Source organism: Perca fluviatilis, chromosome 3 (genome assembly GCF_010015445.1).
Source record: "Perca fluviatilis chromosome 3, GENO_Pfluv_1.0, whole genome shotgun sequence".
NCBI classification, from domain to species: domain Eukaryota; kingdom Metazoa; phylum Chordata; class Actinopteri; order Perciformes; family Percidae; genus Perca; species Perca fluviatilis.
The window spans coordinates 34,675,090-34,699,167 of record NC_053114.1 but is presented as its reverse complement, the minus strand read 5'-3'; the positions used below and the strand labels follow the sequence as shown (position 1 = coordinate 34,699,167).

Below are 24,078 nucleotides of genomic sequence, written 5' to 3'. Positions count from 1 at the left end.
CTTCTCTCTCTCTCTCTCTCTCTCTCTCTCTCTCTCGCACGCGCGCACAAACACGCACGTAAGGCACTTTTACAGTCGCAGTTTACAGTTAAGAAAAAGAGAAAACTTGTGTGCCTATTTAAATCACTGCCCAGCATTACAAACTGCCCGCACCTCTGTTTTGTTAAAGAGTGAGCAATACATATAATTCTTTCCTACATTCTGTAACATATTTTTTCTAAAGAAGCCCATTTCCAATGGGAAGAAAAACTAGAACCATATGGCTGGATCGTGCATGGTCAATGTGCTTATTTGTGGCCACATTTTTACAGGGATAGTCAGCGGTGGCGTCTGTGATATAGATATTAAATGTTCATCCATATGGTCACAGTTATATTTGTTTGTTGTGTACTGAAGTAGCATAATCACATGACATGGTAAAGATACATTTAATTTGACAGAAATAACCGAGGACCTTTTAATGTATGCTATTTTCAACAAGTTATTGTTTATTACTCATCTAAAGTGTTATGTAATTAATGAGACTTAGCTAGGTTTCAGCCCATATGGCAATTATGAACCACAGCCTCAAATGTTGGTCTTCACGAGCTGTTTCAGCATATATCAAACAAATTTAAAAATTGACAAAATTAACCACACGTACATTTACTACCACCTAACAACTGTTTATTATTCTCTGCTCTTTCCGGTGCACTAGTATATCTAATAATGACTTCTCAAAATAATGAGATAGTAGGCCTATCTCAAAATAATGAGATGACTCACTATTTTATTTTTGAGATAAACTCATTATTTTGAGGATTCTAATTATTTTGAGATTCTTCGTTTTGAGAAAGTTTCTCATAGCAATTGCCTACTAACTAACTCATTCTATGAAGGCCTGGTCTTTTTATAGCTACTTCCATATTTTCCTGTAGGCCTACTGCACAGAAGTTCCCAATTGATTTTCTGCATAGGCCCTATTCAAGATTGTTTTCCTTTAGAAGCTGTCATGTCTTGGGCAGACGTGATTCCAGACAGTAGCTATAATTGTATTAGTCTGCATGCATCATTTTTTAGGCCAATATCTAACTAAAAGTGTAATTCAAGCCGATCTTCCCTATTTCTTAAAAGACCACAAATCCAAGCCATCGCATGAATTCAGTAATGCTAGTTCCTAGTTCTAGTTCTACAATATGACATTAATCAAATCCCCGCAGCCTATAAATCCACATATTATTTTGTAAATATAGCAGACTGGGCTACGCTAGCCCTGTTTCATTTAACGGCATCAAAAACGTATCACGGCTGCCGTGATACGTTTGAGGACCGTATGATAAGTCAATAAAAAAAAAGACTTATCAGGTAGCATACCATAAAAAGTAATTCCGAGTGCCCACAGATAAGATAATTGGGCCATAACCGTTACTTGCTTTTATAACGCTGTACATGGAAAGAAAACGAGGTAGATGTGCTCACAAACGGTTAACCTGGGGGTCGGGACTGTCGAGACTCTTTTCTCCCCAAGGTATGACATCACTGCTGGACAAAGCGCAAGGAGTGGTTTCTGTGAAGAGAACCGTCCCAAATCAATGGAACATACCTCCACATTCTGAAAACACATCCTATAGCGCTATCCACCGTCAAAACAATCTGTTATCGTGCCGGGCAGCAGTTCTAGTAACGTTACTGCGTTTGTTGTAAGAGGAATGAACTACTCTGGAAAATAGCAACGGCTGTGCTGGTCAAAGAAAAGATTCACCGCCGCTGGATGGTTGGTGGTTTCTAAGTTTCGCCCTCCTAACATGGTAAGCCTTAAGAAACTGTGTTTGAAAGCAGAGCACGAGCTAACAGAAATTATATCATATTTAACGTTAGGCTAATAAAAAGATAACTGCACGTTACTAAACTTAGGTTATTCTCAAAGACGAGCAACAGCTGGCGGGGAGCAGAAGAACCCCATGAACTCAGGGTAGGGTAACTGGCTCACATAGTTGGCTCTGTTCACTGGCTCTATGTATATGTCATGTCTGGTATTTTTGTTTGTAGTTTTAAAGCAATACATATAGGCCTGCTAAGATATACAGTATACTGTTTCCCAGATGGAGCGAATACAATCTATGAATGAAATGGACTGCGCCCCCATTTGACAAATAGTCAACACTGCATCAATGCATTTAATCTGTGTCAGGCAACTTCCATAATTCAAAATAGGGACAAACAAGTAACTGTTATGCGTGAACGGTTACTGGCAAGCGACTATTTTATCCTGAACCTTGCATTAAGGTCATGCTAGTCAGTTTTCTTTATAAATCCTAACTTAGGGCTGTGACTTAGTTAGTCCATAGAACTAAAATTACAATAAGTAGACCTATGTTTTCTTCTCTCTCTTTCTCTCTTTTGTGAATGAATGAACTGTATCAGAATTGGCTAGGTCACAGTGGTTCCCAACCCGAGGTTCGAGACCCAAAAAGGGTCACAAGACAAATCTGAGGGGTCAATAGATAATTAACAGGGTAGAAAAGTGAAGAAAAAACATATTCATGCCACACTATGCTTATTTTCTTCCAGACTTGTGAAACAGAAAAGGTTGGGAACCACTAAGATGCTGTACTTTAGGCTGCAATGAGGATGTTGCCTGGCCTGATGCTGCCCTTATCACATGATAGTGCAGCTGTGCTCCGCTGGCAGGTACAGCTTCCTGTGGAATGTAGGAGGATGTTGTATTTACTGTTCTGACTTGTGTAGGAAATGGTTTCTGATATAGTGGAGACATAATTATGTCTTTTGACATGTGCAAGATGCTCTACTGCATTTTTTACCAGGGACGTGATTGCAGTTTGGCAGTTCATAGTATAATTTCATCTCCATATTATTGAACAAAGCTGCCATAAGATAAAGGTTACACTTAATTGGCTCCTGTGGCTTTGCAAAAGCAGGATGTTGGAGTTTCCGTCACATTGCATACTGATCTATATACAGTCTAGTACTGCATTGTCTTGCCTATTATTAGATTGCTGTATGATACTGATGCATGGCCTATTATGAATTGTAAATTTGAGGTTGAGTAGTTATAAAGAAAGCTGGCAAGTAAAACTTTCATACGTCTGAGCCATAAAGCTTTCTTGACGTTTATGGAGCTCCTTTTTTCTTCAGTTTGACAAGCTAATGTATAATTTGACCACGTAATGCACTAATTGACTAGACTACTACGGGGAACATTTCCCTGCATGAGGTGAATTCAGTCATCCCTAAATTCTCACCCCTGCTGCCATATGGATTTAAAAGGCTCACGTTCATCCCATGATTCGGTCCTCGATGGGGCCGGTGTCTTCCAGATTGGAAATATCCCCATCGTCAAGGGTTGAATGGTTCCCAGTGGTTTGAGGAGATTGACAATGGTGCCAGCCATATGCCAATGAGACATTTTAGCCCAAAAGGTCAGTCAGATTTATTATATTACTAGTGTTTAAGAATGGCCTTGTCATCCAGGAGAGGAGTGGACTCAAGAACAGTAGTGTCAGTAAAAAGACAAACTGTTAGAGAGCCACTGTCACAGATTTCTCGAAAGAATACTGCAATGGTATAATGACCATGGCGAAATAGTAAATCTTAATGTTCTGTGATACTTCAAGAATAATTTCTCTTTCCTTTGACTTCGGTAAGAAGCTTAATAATCCTTAGCGCAGTGTCAAAATGAAATACACTGGTGATTATGGCTCAAAAGCTTCCGACCCTATATACCACTTGACATTACCTGGCATGTATTGTTATAGATAGATAGATAGCACTTTATTGTCCGTGTACACGGAAATTTGTCTTGCAATACAAAATCCAACAATCACCACAACAACCTAAAAACAAAAGCTAAAAACATAGAGGCAACAATAAAACATAGATACTTAATTAACATGAGGGGGGCCCTGCCCTGCAAGAGTGGTCTTAAATAACCATAAATATATAAATAAATTAAAATAAATAAAATAGATAATAGTAAAAATAGGGAGGAACTATCACTTCTTTGCTTTCCTGTGTTGATTCAGCAGAGATATTGACAGAGGAAATACATTAGTGTTTATATTTGTTCTTTCTGCAGTCTGAGACCCTATAGCACCTCCCGGAGGGCAGTAGTTGGTACTCCCCATGCAACACATGGGAAGAGTCCTGGGACATTTTGTCAGCCAGTCTGACAGTGTGCAATACGTGGCTTTCAGTGAACGCGTTCTCCACTGAACGTCCCACCAATTTGGTACAAATCCTCAGGAGCCGTAGAATCCTGGCCTTCAGATGAACTGAGTGGCCCCCAAACCACACTGCGCCTCCATACTGCAGAATGCTTTGAATTATTGACACAAAGAAAAGAAACAGGATTTCGCTGCTCGCTCCGAATGACCTAAATCTCCTTAAAAAGTAGATTCTCTGCTGTACTTTGCTGCAGACATAGTCTACAATATAGGTCAAGGAAAGGTCACTGTCCACATGCACTCCAAGGTATTTGAAGGATGAATTTTGTTTTATGGTTTGATTGTGGATGGTTATTGGTGTAATGTGGCAGTCATGAGAGGTGCCGAAGATAATCTCCTCAATTTTCTGTGTATTGAGGATGAGGGCATTTAAATCACACCACTTTGCCAGATTATTCACCGTTTCCACATAGAGGTCAGCCCCCTCCGCCTCCTTCATCAGAGCTACCAGTGCAGTATCATCGGAAAATTTGATGATATGGTGGTGATGTGTGGAATTTGTTTTGTATGTCTGTATGATAAATGGTGCTAAAAAAAAAAAAATTCCGACTTTCAAATCAAAATCAAAAGAACTTTATTTTTCCCGTGAGGGAACTTCGTTTGTGGTCAGGCACATTCAAACACAACATCCAACAATACATAGTCTGTATTAATCATACCAGAGAATACATAAATACTAAAAGAAACTAAAAACCCTGAGGGTAGGAGTAGAGGGGTGGGTAGGGAGAATAGGTTGAAGTCTGGTTCGATCGATGGGGGGTGGTTATTGTTTGTTCAACAGTCTGATGGATGCCCCCCCCCTCGCCCCACCATGAAACTGAACTGACACTTTGTTACAACACAAACCAATATATTTATTCACCTCTATTCACACACACAATGAGGCATATTTTCAGTTGTGATTAAACTGTATTTTTTGAGTTCCTATGTAGGCCAACTTTGATCTGGACATATAGACTAAGCATTCTGTAGCAAATAACAATAAACCCACTATTAATTACATTATCTTAATGCAGTGTAACTACTTCAGCATGTAAATAACGCACCTAAAATACAAACGTGAGCTATTATATCGAATCAGCAGCCACGTGCAATTTAGTTCGCAGGTGAAGAACACAAACAACGAAACTCACCAGTTAACTTAATTTCAATTTGCAAGACCAGGTTTAAATGAACCGACAACATAAGTTATACGACTTACAGTTCTCAAAGACGCACACATGATCTCAACTGGCTAGTTAGCCTCATGTGTCCGCGCTATTCTCCAACATGCACGCAAACAATGCAGCCCTATTTCTGATACCGTGGGGGGCAGAAATGTTGCCGTGGGGGGCCGCCACGGTCAAATCAACATAGAGGAAACACTGTGGTTGTGAGAGTGGCCTGGGGTTGTCCAGTGATCTTCCCGCTCATCTTTATGATTCTGTTGAGGGGACATTTGTTCAACTCAGTCAGGAGAACCAAACCATGCCAATAAGCTGAAGGTGAGGGTAGATTGGATGAAACAGTTTTGAAATGACTGGAGTATTGACTTGTTGACCTCTAGTTGTCGTAGCTTCCGAAGACAGTACAGGTGTTGTTGACATTTCTTGAAGATGCGGTCGGTCAAAGACCGTTTCCTTTCCATTTTAATGGTCTTCAATTTAGAGAGCACAATTATTCGTTCATTCCATGAACAGCATTGAAATCTGAATAAAGAGCCAGCAATAGTTTTGATACATTGGTGCAATATAGTGATGGATAACGTAGATTTTTGAAAAATACAACTTTTTACAGTTAAAGTTTATTGTATCATTGTATTTTTAGGTGTTGTGACTTGCAAGTGTGGTCAGCTTGTTTTGATCTCTGACATTGAACTGAATTGTTAAAGTTAAATCGTCAAATGAAAGGAGAAAAGGGCATCTACATGCTGGCATGGGGTCGGTAAAGTACTTGAGTCATTCAGTAAAAAAACCTTTGATGGCTTCCTTGTGTCTGAACAACACAGACACCGTCAGACTGTGGTTTGGTGTGTTGGCATATTTCTCTTCATGCCATCGTTAGGAGAGCTTACAGATATATATGTATATATTTATAGAAATCTTGTCCATTTGGACAGGATAACTGTGATATGTGTTTGATCGTTTCCTCTTTGAATATTTATCCCCATGTTTGAATGTCTGTGCAGTGAATAACCCATATTCTCTGCCTCTGAGGGTAAATTCAGATAGTGTTACAAGTCTGTCTTTTCAGTTGGTCTCTAGCAGACTAGCCTTCTCAAAGTCCAGAGAGAAAATGGTGTGTGTGCTGTTATGGAAACTTAGTGATGAAGCCGCACTCCTGCCCACATCCTCTCTGCTTTAGCCATAAATGGAGCCTCATGGAAAACCGTTTGGTCTGGCCTGAGGTGGAACTACAGCTAACAGCAATATAGAAATCATTCATTGCACCAAAACATCACGACTGGTTAGCTGCCTTCTCCAACTTCAAAGAATTTATGTCCAAAACATATTGTTGCTTATGTTTGCTGAACTTTTAATTGTGGATTTGTGTAGACATTTAACTTCTCAACCATAAGGTTTTACTTTTGTTGATTGGTGGGACGTTATAGCATTGAAGGTTTAGCAACTCTGAACCTTGATGTTCACAGTTGATCAAAGTTGTGAAACACCCACAGCTGTTACTGTAAATGCTGAGTAAGTGGAAAATGTGAAAGCATTATTAAAGGTGGCTACATGTTAAAAAGAAAGACAGTGTGGATATGGAAAACTGAGCTATATTTTTCTAGTATCTGACTGGGTATTAGTCCTTACCTAGCTACTGCGTATGTGCGACTCCCAACAAAGATGGAATAGAAGTGAGATGCCTCACTCTGTAGCTAAAACAGAGAGCTCAACACACAGGGTGAAAAGAGGAGCTGCAGCAATGTGCAGGACAACAAAAATATGGTGTTTTTTGAAAATTAAACCATGTAAACCTATTCTGGTACAAGCTTTAAATACAATTATGAACCTGAAAATAAGCATAATATGAGCACTTTAACAACAGAAACAAACAAAAATATGTAAATGACAGCATTGTGTGGTCACAAAGTTTAAATAGATGAAAATGCCAAACTAAATGGGAGGAATTGAGAGTATGGGCAGACAGGAAGACATGGATAACTTAGCACAAGGAAAGGAGAGTAAAAAAAGAAAGTATGTCATGCTATATCAGTTATTGACAGGAAGCCAACTGGTTTGCACTGGTGGTAGATTGTTGTTCACACGCCTTTGTGCTCAAGGTTATGTCTCGCACATTCTAACACAATACAGATATCTGGAGAAGATATCCAATAACTCAAATGGCTGTAGATTCCTTCTAGATATGTTTAAAATTGGGTTAAGAACTTTTTACTCTGTGTCACCTCCAACTGTGTAATATGTCATTTCTATTCATCCGCACCTTACTCATCTATATATCTTTGTATATATACTGTTTGTTTATATAAGGGTGTTTATTGTGTAAATATGTTATGTATTATTTATATTATGTCTATTTAATGTGTATTTGTGTTATTCTAATTTGATTCTGAAATTTATTTTTTTCTTTTGAGCTGCTGTAGCACAGGAATTTCCCCAGTGTGGGATTAATAAAGTCTATCTTATCTTATCTTTCATAACGTAGAAATACCCTATTTGCTTAAAATGCTGAGTCTGATTCATAATAGAAAACTTCCCCCTCTCTTCTCTTTCTCTCTTTTTGTCTTCCTCTTTTTCTTTTTGTACTCTACACACTTGCACCCAATTAATCCAGTGTATCCAATTATGCACAGCATTGTAGCATTTGGTTCCATTCATTTCAGTTCAACATGAAAACTTGCAGTGACTTGAAACTTGCTCGATCTAGGTAATCCATTACTTTATTTTGTTGTATTGATTCTTCAGTGACCTAATTGTTTTTGTTTTTAACGTGATAGACTTATGTGGTCATTAAGGGCCCTGAAATCCACCACAGAGCCTTGCATTAATCCTAGAAGACATGCAACAAGCAAACATGGACACTGAAACCGATACAGTGAATTTGCTTTTCAGCTTTGCTGTTGTACTGTTGTTATACCCAATTACTTATAATAGGTGGCTGTAAAACAATGACTTCAAATCAATGAAAAAACATGTGCCTCGAGTTGTATCTAAAGTTTAAATACAAGTAGCTTTCCCCCAACAAATACAGATACAAATAGTGACCTAATATCTCATAAATATTTCATGTGTAGAAATAGACAGTGATAGTTTTGTCCCTCTCTACTCACTCTGAAAGTTATGTTTTCCCTCTGGAAAGCAGAGAGTATGAGTTGGCTGTTTCCTGTCAACTTTGGAAGTTCCCATTTGTCATCACACCTCCCTCCCTTTCTGAAAGAGAAAAGCCCCGAGTAGGCCAGAAAAAAGGACTGAAATAGTCACCTTCAGACATGATTTCAGATAAATTTGCCAGTCACAAAAAATATTGTGGAATTTTAAATAGCCTTTACTTCATGAAATATGTTGGATTGTCTCATTGTCTCAAACTCCACCCACCGGAGAGAGCAAACAAGCTGAAACAAAGACCTCTCTCTGTTTCTATCACTTCCTAATCCTCCTTCTATCCACTTATCTTCTTATTTTGCTGGAGTTATTGTGTTCTGTTCTGTGTTGTAACAGTCTTCCTCCTCCTCAGATGTCTGTGTTTTTTATTTTTTTACCTGCAGCTCTGTGTCTGAAGAAGTTGACCTGCGGTTCCAATCCACCCTGGTATACCATGCTGTCCCTCCTGCTGCCCGCAATGCTGGCCGTCCAAACTATGGGTGGGTGTTGCCCCGTCTATGCCCTGCCATTAGATCAGAGTTACCGCAGTGGGAAATGCCACTGCCTGTTAAACAATACGCCCTGCAGAGCCTATTAGTCTTCCCCCTTCAAAGGCTTCACTGGCCAAAACAACAGTTCAAATGAGAATACGTAGTTTGAGAGTTATAAACCCTCCCTGTTTAAACTCTTACCCATCCAGACAAGTTGACAAAATACATATTCTTATTTATACTGTATAGACGTAGCCACAGGGAGTCAAAAGACATTACTCATCTTTAAGTTGAGTTTATACAGGGTTACAACTCTATGATATGGGAGTGTGTTTTTAATATGTTTTTTAATAATTCAGCGTGTAAAACAGAATAGCTTTGACCTTTTCCAGACATGTGAGGAATAGAGCTTGAGGCGAAGGTAAGGCCCTCGATGAAAAGTGCTAGAAGAGCAGTTTTTCGGCTGTGACTCAGGGAGTGTGGTGTGGAAGTCGTCCTCATATATTTACAACACCGGGAAGCATGGTGGGGGTTGATGTTGCAACTGAGGATTCATAACTCACGCACTCAAAAGTTCTAGAAATGGTGCTTGAAGAAGAAATTGTGTCATCATAAAAAAAGATACAGATAGCCTGTGCAGGCTTGATAACGTCTCAAGTGACGGTGAATAAAAGAAGGGAATTGGGCATGTCAAAAGAGGGATTGACATTTTATTACCACCCTTTTCCAATTCGGTGTGCAGCTGACACATAATGTAAATAAAGAAATCTCATAGTAGATGATATTCCTTTCATATTAATGAAGAAGAAGGAGGTAGTCAGCTATGAAAGGTTTTTTCAGCATGCCAAAAAATAGATTCAGCGTACTTTGGCAAACCCACAAAGTTCACAAAGAACTTTTATCGTCCAAAACACCATCATTTAAAAAGAGCTATTTTTCGCCTTTTCTACCCTCTGGTTGAGCTGACACAACCTCCTATCGGCCATCAGTGGCACCTTTCAATCTTGACTCAGTGGACCTAAGTGTCTTCAGTGGTTCATTAGGGACCTATTCTCTCCCAGCACAAATGGGCCTGCGGCCTGCTCATTACTGGCTGTGTGGCATCCACTGCCTAACTCGCTCTTCTCACCGGGAGGGAAGAGGAGGAGGTGTCGGGGACTGATGGAGCTCTTTAACTCACGGGTAATGGGCTATTGTAGCTCACACAATGATTCAGTTTCTCTCTGCTAACTGGGGCACTAAGTGAATTAGTTGGAGTCTAGTTTGATTCTATAGTCTGCACATGTAACACTGTAAGATGATACAAAAACACTGCATGCTTTGTGGAGCTTATTTAATTTAGTGTAATATAAGTAACTTCAACTGTGCCACCAGCTTTGAAGAGTTGCAGGTGCATTTCAGAGAAAAACTTAAAATTAAATCTGACTTATTTTTCCATTCTTTGTTAATTAATTAATTAATTAATTAATTAATATATTGAGTGCAGTTGCATGATTGTGGGCTGACAAATTAATGCACAGTTTCCTTTTTTTTTACCAATTAGGGCAAAGAAACCCTACAAATGTTGTTGTTGTTGTGTAATTATATGTGTGTGTGTGTGTGTGTGTGTGTGTGTGTGTGTGTGTGTGTGTGTGTGTGTGTGTGTGTGTGTGTGTGTGTGTGTGTGTGTGTGTGTGTGTGTGTGTGTGTGTGTGTGTGTGTGTGTGTGTGTGTGCTGTCCAAGATGGTGGCAGGTTGCAGTTGGTGTGCAGGTTAACACCAAACTGTTGTTTTTGTAAAATCGAAACAACCACACTCGTTGTAATTGCCATCGTTACTGTAATAGATGCAGATATGATATATTGTGTTTGATAGAATAGAATAGAATAGAATAAATCTTTATTGTCCACCGGGGGGGACATTTTCCTTTGGCTCACCAGACATACAAGAAATAAACATACAGACAACATATCAGACATAGTAATCGTGACAATCAAGCGTGCACACAAACAAGCATTACTGGTAGAGGAGCTTACAAACCATGCCTTCCAGCAGTACATCCGTCCGCTGTCTGAACAGCATTGGATGGCTTTCCTGATCCATGAGAAAAACCTACAGGGATCGCTTGAACACCAGCCGGCAGCGCAAGCAGAAGTTTGTTTCCTCCAGCGATCCAGTAAAGTGCATAACGCTCACGATATTGCTTAACGGAATATTCTTCAAGAACAGAGTTTTTACAGCGGAAAGCCACAGTGGTAAACCTTTCGGATTACAAATCGTGAAATATGTGGCAAGAGTCCTGAGGAAGTTCCCGCTGATACGGCCTCATCCCGAAGTTTTAATACAGGCTTCAACAGCTGACTGGTTTCGCAAACAGCTGGGTTACCTGCATGAAACCGTCTTGCCCTCCCTGGAGACAGAAGATCTAAAGCGATTCAAGTCCTCCTCAACCTGCTCCTTTGATTCCAGCATGGAGGAGGCTTTCTACACCAAGGTAGTTAAATAGCAACCACTCCTAAACACCATCTCAGAGCTAGGCTATAGGTGCAGACTACTCGTTTTCATATTTGGTAGCCTAGGACACACACACAGGTTGGTAGTAAGAGGGCTGCAACAACTTGGGATGGCCAAAAAGAGGGCTAAACAGCTTGCAAAGTACTGTGCCATATCTGCTATTATTGGTAGCTGCCACATATGGCGGAGACTTTGCTACTTATACCCTTAAGAACTGAGTATTGTGCTTATTAAGTGATATTGTGAAGACCTGCTGCATGCCACTGGTCCATGAGTTTGCGTATGTATTGTACTGCATCTGTAATATTTGTGTCCCTGTACCATTTTTCTTCATGTGGATATAAATAAATGGTTAAAATGAGTCAATATGATTCAGGGTCTTCAGGTCCCTTGCTGGAATGACTGGCTCTAATCCTCCTTTACTTCAGCCGTGTCATTGCTGGATAACTCCTGCAAACGCCCATATCAGTAGACACAATTACACTTTGTAGTCTTGCCAACACACTTCCTATCGTGAGAACAGTATTTGTGGAAGAAACCACAAGGACAGCACATGACAAAACTGTCATCCCAACGCAGTAACATTGTCTCTGTAACTCGTAGCTGTATCCTGACTCAGTAGTCAGATGATGGATCATTCTCTGTGAAACCTCTCCCTGATGTTACTCATACGGCACTGCACAGCTGTTGTGTCACGGCAGCAGCGAAGAGGGTTGTCTGTAAGGGGTTGTTGTTTTTGTGCTTAAATGCACTATTGAGGAAGCAGAAGTGAGGAAAATTTGCTACACCACCAACACAATCAGGCTTTGACCCTTGACCCTGGTAGTTGCTTAGGTTTATTTTTACCGCACTCATTAGTATAGTAGTCATAGTGTTTATAAATGTCAGCAAAATGCATGAAATGTCAATATATATGTACACTAATGACAGTAGCTGAGTAAAGTAACATCCTTGGCTCACTCCAGCACAGCACACAGCAGTGCCAGCCAGTGGCAAAGCTAACAGGAGGCTGTCTAGCTAATTGCTTGTTGTTGTCATACTCTCTGTTCAGTTAGCACAGCCACTAGGCTGCCAGAGCACCCAAACAATGAAAGAGAATTGTATTCATGCAAATGCAGAAATGGAAAGCTGACCGGATTTCACTCTCAGTGATGGGAGCTGTAAGGTAATTCACATTAATTAGCATAATTGGATAGATTGCATCTAGCATAGTAGTCGGTAGGCACACATTATGGCAGGGCTCCGGAGCGTGAAAATAGCCCACTCATGCCTGCATCTCTGGTGTACTTTTTAAAGGTCTGCTAACTATAAATGCCCACTTCCTGTCCTCCTTTTCTCTTTACAGCAATTGATTCTGTAGAGGGGTGACACTTTAGCCTGCGCACAAATTCAATTTAGGGTTATTACCCCATATCAGTGATGTTCTTGCTAATTTGATTGCGTCCAGTGAAGTATCCTTTTAAAAACAATCGAGGACAGGCTCAACAAAGATTGGTTTCGCCGCAATGCATACATAATGACCAGTCTCTTTTGGCTTGCCTCTGTTTCACCGTTTCCCAGCTCTTTTTTTCTCACAGTGCACTCATTGAAACAGAGTGCATTACCCAACAAGCACCTCATGATTATTTCAACAAGTCCTAAAAATGCTGCCCTGTGGGATTGTTAAAAAATTGATACGGTTAATATGCCGAGATTGCAGATCTGGAGGGGAAGAGGGGCCTGGAGCCATATGTGTGTCTGGTGGGCTGTGATGAATGGGTTGAACGGATGCTGATCTGTGCTTGGAAAGCATCACAGCTACTGACTTGCTGAGGAAGCAACACAGCAGCTGACACAGGGAGACACCCACCTCCAGGGTGTTGCCTCTGTGATGTGGCGGTGGTGATGTCCGGCACAAGGGCTCTGTCATTGAGACAACGCACAGCTGGTGACAAACTGACCCATGCTTAACCTTGCATCACTCCTGGTGCATTAAACTGTGAATCAGCAAAGGATATGAACCTGTGAAAGAGCAAAAACATTTAATTTCAAAAGACAGCAGATGGAAAACACCTGCCTCATCAGAGGAATACGAAAAAATATCCTCTTGGTCTTCCTCATCAACTCTTCCTGGCTCCTCTGTAATGATGGCCATAGTGGATGTAGCCTGCCATTATGGGAAATTAGCTTCACTCAAGTCAGATCTGACCCCATGACCCTTCTGCTACCTTGCTAAACTTCCCTTTGCGCCACACCGCTCATCCCTTTTCCATCACCAGCCTCCTGCTCATCAAAGGCTCTCAGGCTCATAAGCCAGAAGCTTGTCCTTATCTGCCCACTGTTCTTCTTCAGCCGGAACTATTATCTTACAGCCGGAGCCCATTAACAGGTTATTGACGGGATATGAGAAGGCATACATCTATGAAGGAAGCAAGACAGAGGGAGCAGAGATAGGGAGAAAGAAAAAGCGGAAAAAAGACATAATAGCACAATAGTGAGTCCTATCTTGATTTATGACATTGCTGAAAATAAGCAAGTCAGAATTCTTGTCTTCCCTATCTGCCATCACCTGTATCTCTCCCTGAGTGAGGTCATTCACACTCCATGATGAGTTCCTGGAGCAAAAATGGGAAAGGAAGAGATTATGTTCAGAGCTTAATGTTGAAAGTGACCCTTTTACACCGCAGAAGGCTTTAAGTCTCACTTAATCCCATCCATATTGTGCCTTTTTTCACTGAGGGGCCATTTGAAAACTGCTGCTCAAGACACAGACTCTTTTTCAGGTTGCTAATTTTCGAACCAAATCATGCTTACTGTGCACACACTCCCATCGCTCCCTTAATGTTTTCCAGATGATTTTTAAAGGAAGTATTATGGACATCTACATCTGCTCCTGACGGCATGAAATCAAAAGCTAGCTTTTCCCTCAGACTTTTACATGGATTGGTTATATCAAGAATAATCGGTATGAAAGGGCTCACTGATCCTTTGAGCAAAATCCTTTGATGTCCAGGTGCTGCAAAATGTCCAGAGTGAAAATGTGTTGCGCTGCAGTTAAGTTCTTTAACAGAGGGGGGCAGTGTTGTTAAACCATATTTCTCCCGCTTGTCTTTTTGCCCGACTAAACCCTAATGTCATTGCAGTCTGTTAGTATTGCACCTGTTTACTTTGCTGTGTCAATATTGCCCCCTCCAGTGCTACTGCTTGATTTTCCTTATGTGTGAAATCATCATCATCATTAATACTTCCTCCTCACATGTCATATGTTTCATCAGGGTTTTATACATACCCTCTAACGATGTGTCCTTATTGTATTTAACAAATGGCTCCACTGATTGTGTAAATAGCTCTGTTCACTGTCTGTCATTCAATGTGACAGTGATGAGAGGCTTTGAAGTGCTAATCGTTGTGTGTTGTTATTTGTATTGGACTGAGTCAAAAGTTGGAAGTTGTATCTGCTTATTGAGCTGGAAGGCCCTGAATTTGGTATTTGTAATATTCACATTGAATATAATACATGATTTAAGTTAAAAGTAGTGCTGTCAAACAATTAAAATATTTAATCGCGATTAATCGCATTAATGTCATAGTTAACTCGCAATTAAAAGCAATTAATCGCACATTTTTATCTATTCTAAATGTCCCTTGATTTCTTTTTGTCCCATTATTTTTTCTCATTTCAATGCTCTTATCAACATGGAAAAGTGGATCGGCTTGCTTTGTGCTTTTGTCACCTGGCTTTGACGAGGGAGTGGAGCTGTGTGCTTGGCCATCAAGTGGTATTTCAGACTGGATGTGCTGCGATGATAGCTCAGTTCACAACGACAAAACACACAGATCACTTTGGTCTTGTCAACCATTTGACAATTTTTTTAAAGTAAACTTTCCATTCAGAATCTTATTGGCATCCATTTCGGCGTCTCACGCTCGCCATCCACTCAAAACCTAACATTAGCCTACTACTCTTTGGCCGGCTCGCAAGCCCAAACAAGTGTGTGCGGCGTGCCTGTTGTTTTGTTTCCGGTCTAGCTAGATCCGAGACTACAAAGTTTGCTAGGCCAAAAAGAACGTTAATCTCGCTATAAAAAAATTGATGCCATTAAAATGGGCTTGCCGTTAATAACGCGTTTAACTGACAGCACTAGTTAAAAGCATTACTTGTATGAGGTTTTCTGTTGGCCAATTGATGCACGTCATGATTTGTAAGCTGGGCATGCTCAGTGTGTAATTAGAATAAACGCTGACCTGAGACACGTTTCACATGTTGCTCCAGGTTTGAGCGAATAAAATCCAGTTTATGTCACGTCAGTGTGCTCCTACATTTTATACATGCAGTACGAAACAAGACATGTTATCAGAGTGAAAGAGTGAAGACGAATCGAACAGAATGGACATCTCTGGAGTTCCTTCACCCCATATGAATTGGGATGCTAGCAACCTGCCTGTAGCATGGCGCAAGTTCAAACTTCATGTGGAATTTATGTTTACTGGTCCGTTTAAGAAGAAACCAGAAGACAAGAAACTTGCAGCTATCTTCTTCTGTGGGTCAGAGAAAAGGGTAGAGATATCTACAATACACGTTAATAGAGGCAGAAGCAAAGGTTTTAAAATCATAGTATGAGCGTTTTGAAGCATACATAATGCCAAAGTCCAACGTAATTTTCGCACGCCACAAATTACATGAGAAGATACAGGGAGCTAGTGAGCCTTTTGAAAATTTGTCACAGAATTGAGACTGCTTGTGAAGGACTGTGGATATGATAATAGTGAAGAGATGATAAGGGATCGGATAGTGTTTGGCATTCATTCATGCTTCAACCCTCAATGCAGCCACTTTATGGCTATGGTGGAGCGCAGCTTGTAGTTAGAGGCAAGTATAACATGAAATGCCAATACAGGGACATTCAGTTTATGCTGAAATGTTATGTTGTAGACACACATGCACTGCCAGTGCTAGGATTACAAGCATGCCTGGACTTTGGATTGATCGAGCTCATTCTCTCCGTGTCCGCTGAACAAGAAGTGTCTGTAATGGAGGAGTTTGCGGAGGAGTTTTTAAAGGGATAGGACTATTCCCTGGTGAATGTACCATTCACATTGACCACAATGCAGTGTGTGTTGTTCACCCACCAAGACGTGTTCCCATTGCTTTACGTGATTGCCTGCAGGATGAGCTACAGAGCACGGAGAAACAAAAGATCATCGTGAAAGTCACCGAACCAACTCAATGGGTCAACTCAATGGTAGCAGCAGAAAAACCACTCACAGGCAAGCTGAGGATATGCCTTGATCCTAACGACTTGGAACAAGGTAATCAAACGACCGTATTACCACTTACCAACCCTCGATGACGTCACATCCAGGTTAGCTGGAGCATGCTACTTTAGTGTCATGGATGCCAATCAGGCTACTGGGCTATAAAGCTCACAGAGGAGTCTTCCAAGTTGACAACCTTTAACACAGTGTTTGGACGGTACAGATTCCTGCGTTTACCCTTTGGAGTGAAATCTGCCCAGGATGAGTTCCAGTGGAAAGTGAACGAGACCTATGGAGATCTACAAGGTATCATGGTGATTGTGGACGATATTCTCATACATGGCAGAAACAAGCAGGAGCATGTGCCATGCTGCAGCGTTCCATAGAGCGAGGAGTGAAGCATAACCCAGAAAAGAGTGTTGTCTGCGCCACTGAGGTCAGCTACTTTGGGCTACTCATCACCAAAGACGGAGTCAAGCCTGATCCAGCCCAGATGAAAGCCCCAACGGACAAAGGTGAGCTGGAAACAATCATAGGCATGGTGAACTATTTGCCAAAATTTGCCCCAGGTCTTGCCAGCATCAATGCGCCTCTGCGTCACCTGTTGAAAGAAACAAATGAGTTCACATGGGATACACAGCATGAAGAAGCATGAAGAAGATAATAAGGTATTTTGACCACAGCAAAAGCTCACCCTACAAGTCAATGCCAGTAAATATGGACTTGGTGCTGTTGTGTTACAAGATGGCAGACCGATTGGATGTGCATCAAAAGCACTCACTGACTGTGAAGTCAACTATGCGCAGATCAAAAAGGAGCTTTATGCCATTTTGTTTTGGTGCAAATGCTTCCATCAGTATGTTTATGGCCACAACATTACAGTGGAAAGTGACCACAAACCACTGGAATCCATCATTTGCAAACCTCTCGCAGCAGCACCTCCCAGGCTACAGCGAATGTTTCTTCAGCTGCAAAGGTATGACTTTACCATTGTCCACAGACCAGGCAAGGACATCCCTGTTGCAGACACTCTATCCCGGAAGTCTCTGTCTGAACCAGGATGAGAGCCTCAGAGAGGGTATGGACATGCAGGTGCACATGCTGTACAGTAACTTACCTGTCAGTAAGCAAACTGTTGCTATGGATTTGTTCACCTGGAACAATGAACAATACATCATCACACACTATTACAGCAGGTATTTTGAGCTTGACAAATTGCACAGCACAACAGCCTCTACTGTAATACACAAACTCAAAGCAGCCTTCGCCAGACATGGCATAGCTGAGACTGTTATATCAGATAACGGCCCTCAATACAAATGCAAAGAGTTCTAAGCTTTTGCTGACAAATGGGAGTTTACCCACATAACTTCCAGTCCACATTATCCTCAAAGCAATGGACTCGCAGAGAAATCGGTACAGATCGCAAAATCACTTTTTGAAAAGGCCAGATGGGACAAGAGATCCTTAAGTCTCTTTGAATATCGCAACACTCCTGTTGACAGTTTCAGATCACCTGCTCAACTGCTCATGAGTAGGCAGTTGCGTTCAGTCTTACCCAGCACCCACCAGCAGCTTCAGCCAAAGGTCGTCAGTTCGAGAGACGTTCATGCTAGGCGAGTCCACCAGCAGCAACAGCAGAAAACGTACTATGACAGGTCAGCCAGACCTCGGTCGCTGCTGCAGGAAGGTCAACACATCCGCATTCAAGAGCAAGGTCAGTGGAAACCTGCAGTAGTCATCAGAGCGGCTGAAACTGACCGTTCCTATCACATACGTTCAGCTGAAGGAGGACAGGAATACAGGAGAAACAGACGCCACCTCCTTTCCACTAAAGAACATCACACTCACATTGACAAACTCCTCCTACTTCACAGACCACCAATGAATTTGCCCCTCTTATCACCACTTACAAGACAAGATCCAGACGAGAAATCAAGCCTAGAGCTGTTTTGGACTTGTAAGACCATGTAAAGGGTGTAGGCGGGTCGCTGCCCTTCCAAAAAAAAAAACTGTGTAATAACTGTGTCATATGTGATACCTAGTTCTGTTTGCTTTTTTGTGATTTCTGATATCTTAACAGATATGTTCATTAGGGTTGGGTATCGTTTGGTTTTTTTTCGATTCCAGTGCTAAATCGATACTTTTAAAATGGTGCCGGTGCCTAAACGGTGCCTGAACCGGTACTTTTCAATAAAGTAAAAAAAAAAAGAAGAAGAAAAAAAATAAGGGTAGTAAACAACAGTCAGTGACTTGTTTATTGCTAAGGCCATGGTCAAAATTAAAGATTTAATAATAATGTAATAACTATAACAATAACAATAACTTATTTCACCAGTATATTGCTGTTGAACCCCAGATGTGAAAAGGGTATTTTACAATTACTGTGAATGCACCACGAGGCTACCTGTTTTAAGTGAATGCACCGTCTGTGTTTTTTAATTCCGACAATGGCAGCTGCAAGTGAACGCACCGTGTGTGTTGTTTAATTCCGACAACGGCAGCTGCGAGTGAACGCACTGTCTGTGTTGTTTAATTCCGACGACGGCAGCTACAAGTGAAAGCACCGTCTGTGTTGTTTAATTCCGACCATATAAACATACTGTATATCTATGAATTCCGACAACGGCAGCTGCTGCGCTGCATTGCAGACTGTTACATCCCGCTGTTGAAGTCCTCCACAGTGAAATACAGTCACACTTTACACTGTTTAACGTTAGCTGTCAGCATTTTACCGGTGTTTAATCCAGCTGCTAGCTAAAGGTAGGCTAACGTTACATGCTGTCAGGTGTAGTGTAAAGTCAAGCACCGAAATGAGGCACCGAAACTTTCGTTCTTATTCGGTCTCGTTACTACCGTTTACGTCGGCACCGGTTCCCTATTGGCACCGAGTTTCGGTACCCAACCCTAATGTTCATTCACTTCAGTGTAGGAAAGCTCATTGAATGTTAGAGCAGTTACTTTGTAAGTACCACACTACAGTTATGTCATAGTGAACTAGTGCATATATCCTGTTTCAGATATTCACCCATACTGACTGTAGACAGGTATCTGGATTAGAACCTTACACTTCTATAAGAAGGGGGATGTAATATTCGCATTGAATACAATACATGATTTAAGTTAAAAGCATTACTTATATGAGATTTTCTGTTGACCAATTGATGCACGTCATGATTTGACGTGCATTTGGCGCATGCCCAGTGTGTAATTAGAGTAAAGGATGAGCTGAGACACGTTTTACATGTTGCTCCAGGTTTGAGCGAATAAAATCAGTTCATGTCACGTCAGTGTGCTCCTACATTTTATACATGCAGTACAAAACAAGACAGTATTGAATTGTGTGTGTGCTGGACATCAATATATGAACCTCATCTAAAGTCAGTGAATTGTGAAAATAATCTTTGCAGAAAGCTGCAAAAATGACTTACTTAAAAATCTGTGCTTTCCGTTATTGTGTGTGTGTGTGTGTGTGTGTGTGTGTGTGTGTGTGTGTGTGTGTGTGTACCGACCTGTGTACAAGCACTGTGTACACATGTGTATTTTACTGTTGCTGGTCATGCTGATGGGAACCTCAATGCTCCAGAGCAGCTTTGTAACAGTGTCTCCATTGTAGTGTCAGAGTACCTTGTGTCCAATTCCTCAGACAGTGTTTTGCTGTGGAGCTGTCAGGAGTCATACAGGTGTGGAATATCAATGCATTCTCTGTTTCTGCATGAAATTGTGTGTGGGGACGGTGTGTGCAACTTGATATTACTTGCAGTTTATTGATACTGATTCAATGGTTACTGTTTACTGATTTAAGCCAATGCTCACTAACATTGTATTTTTACCGGTTTTCTTTACCAACAGCACTGTGGAAGACTAAGGCAATCTATTAGAATACTTGTCTAATCACTTGTTCATGCTTCTACACAACATGTTTTGTGCAAAATCATTCCTCTCTAGTTGTTAAATCAATAAACGACAGCAGAAATGAAATAACCATCATTTAAATATCTGACTCATACAGAACTGATCATTATCTGAACTGATCAGTTTTTTTTTCCCAGAAGGGATAAACTGACTACGTTTACAAGCTGTCAATTTTCGGGTTATGGTCGGGTTAAGGTCACTATTTGGGTTTCTGAAACATTCGGATTAACCCGTTTACATGCGTGAGCAGAGAGAGTTACTCCTGTATACATGGCATTTGTAATCAAATGGCAATATCCCGACGTAAACGGCGACGCACGGTTAGCGTCTGGACGTAGCCTACGGACAACCTTAAGATGCAATAACTTTTCGGTCACCTTCTTATAAATCTCACTATCCCGGTAATTTCTGCCGTCAACAAAAGACATTATATTCATGGTTTTCACCACACTAATAAAGAAATTGGTTTCCTCCTCGCTCCAAAAGTGTGGTGCTGTGCTGCGTCTCGCCATGTTTACCTCTACTTCTTGTTTACTTTACCCGGAAGCCGCCGTACGCAGGTTTTCTGCATTGACATATATATATATATATATAACTATATTATTATAGTGTATAATTATTATTATAACTATGTTTTCTGGCGCATACAAGAAGTTCCTCTACCCAAAGACCAAGATTCCTTGCGAATAGAACATGCGCAGAACACAAATCAATGTTCCTTTTGATGGAGATATGCCGATACGTTGCCATATGACCAAAATTTCGGGTTAGAAAAGGGTAACCCAGGTAGCATATTCGGGTTTTAAAAACCGGAATATGAGCATATTCGGGTTTTTGCCGGTGTTTACATGGCCGTGCGCGACCGGGTTATTGCTAATATTCTGGTTTTGAACGGGTTATTGGCTGCATGTAAACGTAGTCACTGATAGAATCTTGCAAACTCACTACCTTTGGAGGATGTTGTGGCTCTCGCTCGGCTCAAGTCTATGGATATAAATGAAGGATGATCAAAAGAATTTTAGCCTCTTGAGAAAGACACCATTTTTCTCAAGTCCTCTCTATTGAGTTGGTTTAATTTGAGTATTGTAGGCTTTAATGTGGTCATAGGAGGCTTGATTTCATGTCTGTTAACGGAAAAAAACAAATGACCATAAATACTCTTGCAGCATACTCACACTTTTGTGTCCTCAGTATATTGTCATATTATAGCCAAACCCCTGCTAAATGCACAATTTCCATCTCGGGCAATAGTTGCCTCCCAGCTTATCACATTAATTCTTTCTTACTTAAATCGTTGTCAATCTTTGTGTCTATTGGAATTGTGTGTTTATGCTACTCTGTAAGTATCATCCCTAGTTCTGTGTACACTTGTGTGTTTGTCTAAAAGAACAGAGATGGAAAAAGTACTCACTTCCCATACTCAAGTAGAAGTACAGATACTTGTATTAAAAAATACTCTGGTAACTGATTTAACTTTACTCAAGTAAAAGTAACAAAGTACAGGCTTGGAAATGTACTTAAAGTATAAAAGTAAAAGTGGCCTTGTGAATGACAACCATTTTTTATGCAAAGCTACCTGGACCAAACAAATGTTACTAGAGTGCAAGCTGTGAAACTTCAGTGGACATGGGAAAAAAAGGCTCTTTATATGTCATTGCCTACATTTTAAATGGATGTCTGCCAATAGGCCTAAAACATCACATATATGATTATTGTGACAGAGACTGGGACTCCAGGTTAATGACTGAGTAGCAAGATATGAATTCAATTGTGATTCTGTTAGAATTCACAGATCCAGTTTCTCTTTTTTAAAGTGCCCATTTTATGCTCATTTTCAGGTTCATAATTGTATTTTGAGGTTGTACCAGAATAGGTTTACATGGTTTAATAAAAAAAAAAACACCATATTTTCGCCCACGTTTAGAAGAAGTTTCCCGGCTAATCCTGCCTTGTACTGACCGAAGTTGGAGAAACAGCTAGCTGATGTGGTATTAGCTAAAGTGGTTAGCACTCACCAAATGTTTCGGCCGATGACGTAGAAAGCCCTGCCGATTTTGACCAGCTCACCCGGAGACTGAAGGCAGGATTCATTCAGAAACCCGTATCTCACTCAAAACAGCATGGATGTTTGTTTTTTTTCCAAGTTTGTACGCGTGTAGAAGCACCAGAGACACAAAATAACCCCCGAATCCCAGAAAAAGTGAATTTTTCATAATATGGGCACTTTAATATTCCCCTTAACATTTAAAGGAATCTACATGTATGTGTGTGTGCTCAAATATGGCTTCTGGAAAGAAAATAAAGGATAAAATATGAATTACTAAACAGACATTAATTAAGAAGTTCCCCATACTTTTAGAGTTACAACTAATCATTATTGATGCCTACTATCTCAAACATCTCTCTCAGATAAGGCCAAGGATGATTGGGAATGTCTTGTTGCTTGTCTGCCGAATCTCTATGTCACTATCCATACTACTATGTGCTAACATTACTGCCATCAAGCCGCAATGATTTGCCACGAAGGAATGCCCCGAATCTGTCGAGTCGTCTTGTAGTGGTGTGTCAAGTGCAACGTATATTCCCATCCAATTAGATTTAATTCGGTATTGATGACGGCAAAAATAATAACGGTAACTCCACTGAAATTATTTGAAACTATAGTAACAAGCCAATTTTGTAAAATGTAAGGTGTAGAAAGTACTGATATTCATGTTAAAAATGTAAGGAGTAAAAGTAAAAAGTCGGCACAAAAATAAATAGTAAAGTAAAAATATCTGAAAAATCTACTTGAGTACAGTAACGAAGTATTTGTACTTTGTTACTTCTCATCGATGTAAAACAGTGTGTGCTTGCCTAGGTCAGCCATTTGTTGCCTTACTTTTGGGACTGCAGGATAAGAAGGTAAAAAGATTCAGTGAGTAAATAGGATGAAGCTTTCTGTACATTCTGCTTTGCAATACATTTTCCTGTATGAGGTGCACATTTGTGAGTGAGTGACAGGACGGAAGTGACTTTAGAGTTAACAATCCACACTTGCCTACATGTTTTGGTTAGTTACTTTGTGGTCTGTAAATTCAGATTTTATCCTTGTTTACTGTCTTTTAAACGTTCCTTACCCGACATGCTGGTATCGGCACAAAGTCAGAAAGTGTAACGCTGCCAGAAAGCCAAAATATAAGAATAATAACAGGCATCTCTAAAAAAAATCTCGATTTAGTGAAAGCACAAATACAGCGGGATACATGTAGGGATTTTATTTATATTTGTATTCATTAAAAGTCTATGTATGCCTGTTAGCCACTGAAAATATTACTAATTCAAAGTTTAGAAAAATTCTTTAAAAAACATGATATATGAATAAAGTTATGTTACTATAAATAAAACACGCTCTGTGTATTTGCCGAGGAATAAGGTGTA

General features: G+C 40.5%; 1 protein-coding gene across 1 annotated transcript in view; it reads left to right on the top strand.

Annotated features, from left to right (window-relative positions):
* Positions 1 to 1,502: 1,502 nt before the first annotated feature.
* Positions 1,503 to 24,078, top strand: part of cd276 (CD276 molecule) — an 80,610-nt gene continuing 58,034 nt past the window's right edge. Inside the window, exons 1-2 of the mRNA XM_039796101.1 lie at positions 1,503 to 1,787; positions 8,929 to 9,024. Of these exons, the coding sequence (XP_039652035.1) occupies positions 8,979 to 9,024 (46 nt within the window). The 5' untranslated portion in view covers positions 1,503 to 1,787; positions 8,929 to 8,978. The remainder of the gene's footprint in view (positions 1,788 to 8,928; positions 9,025 to 24,078) is intronic.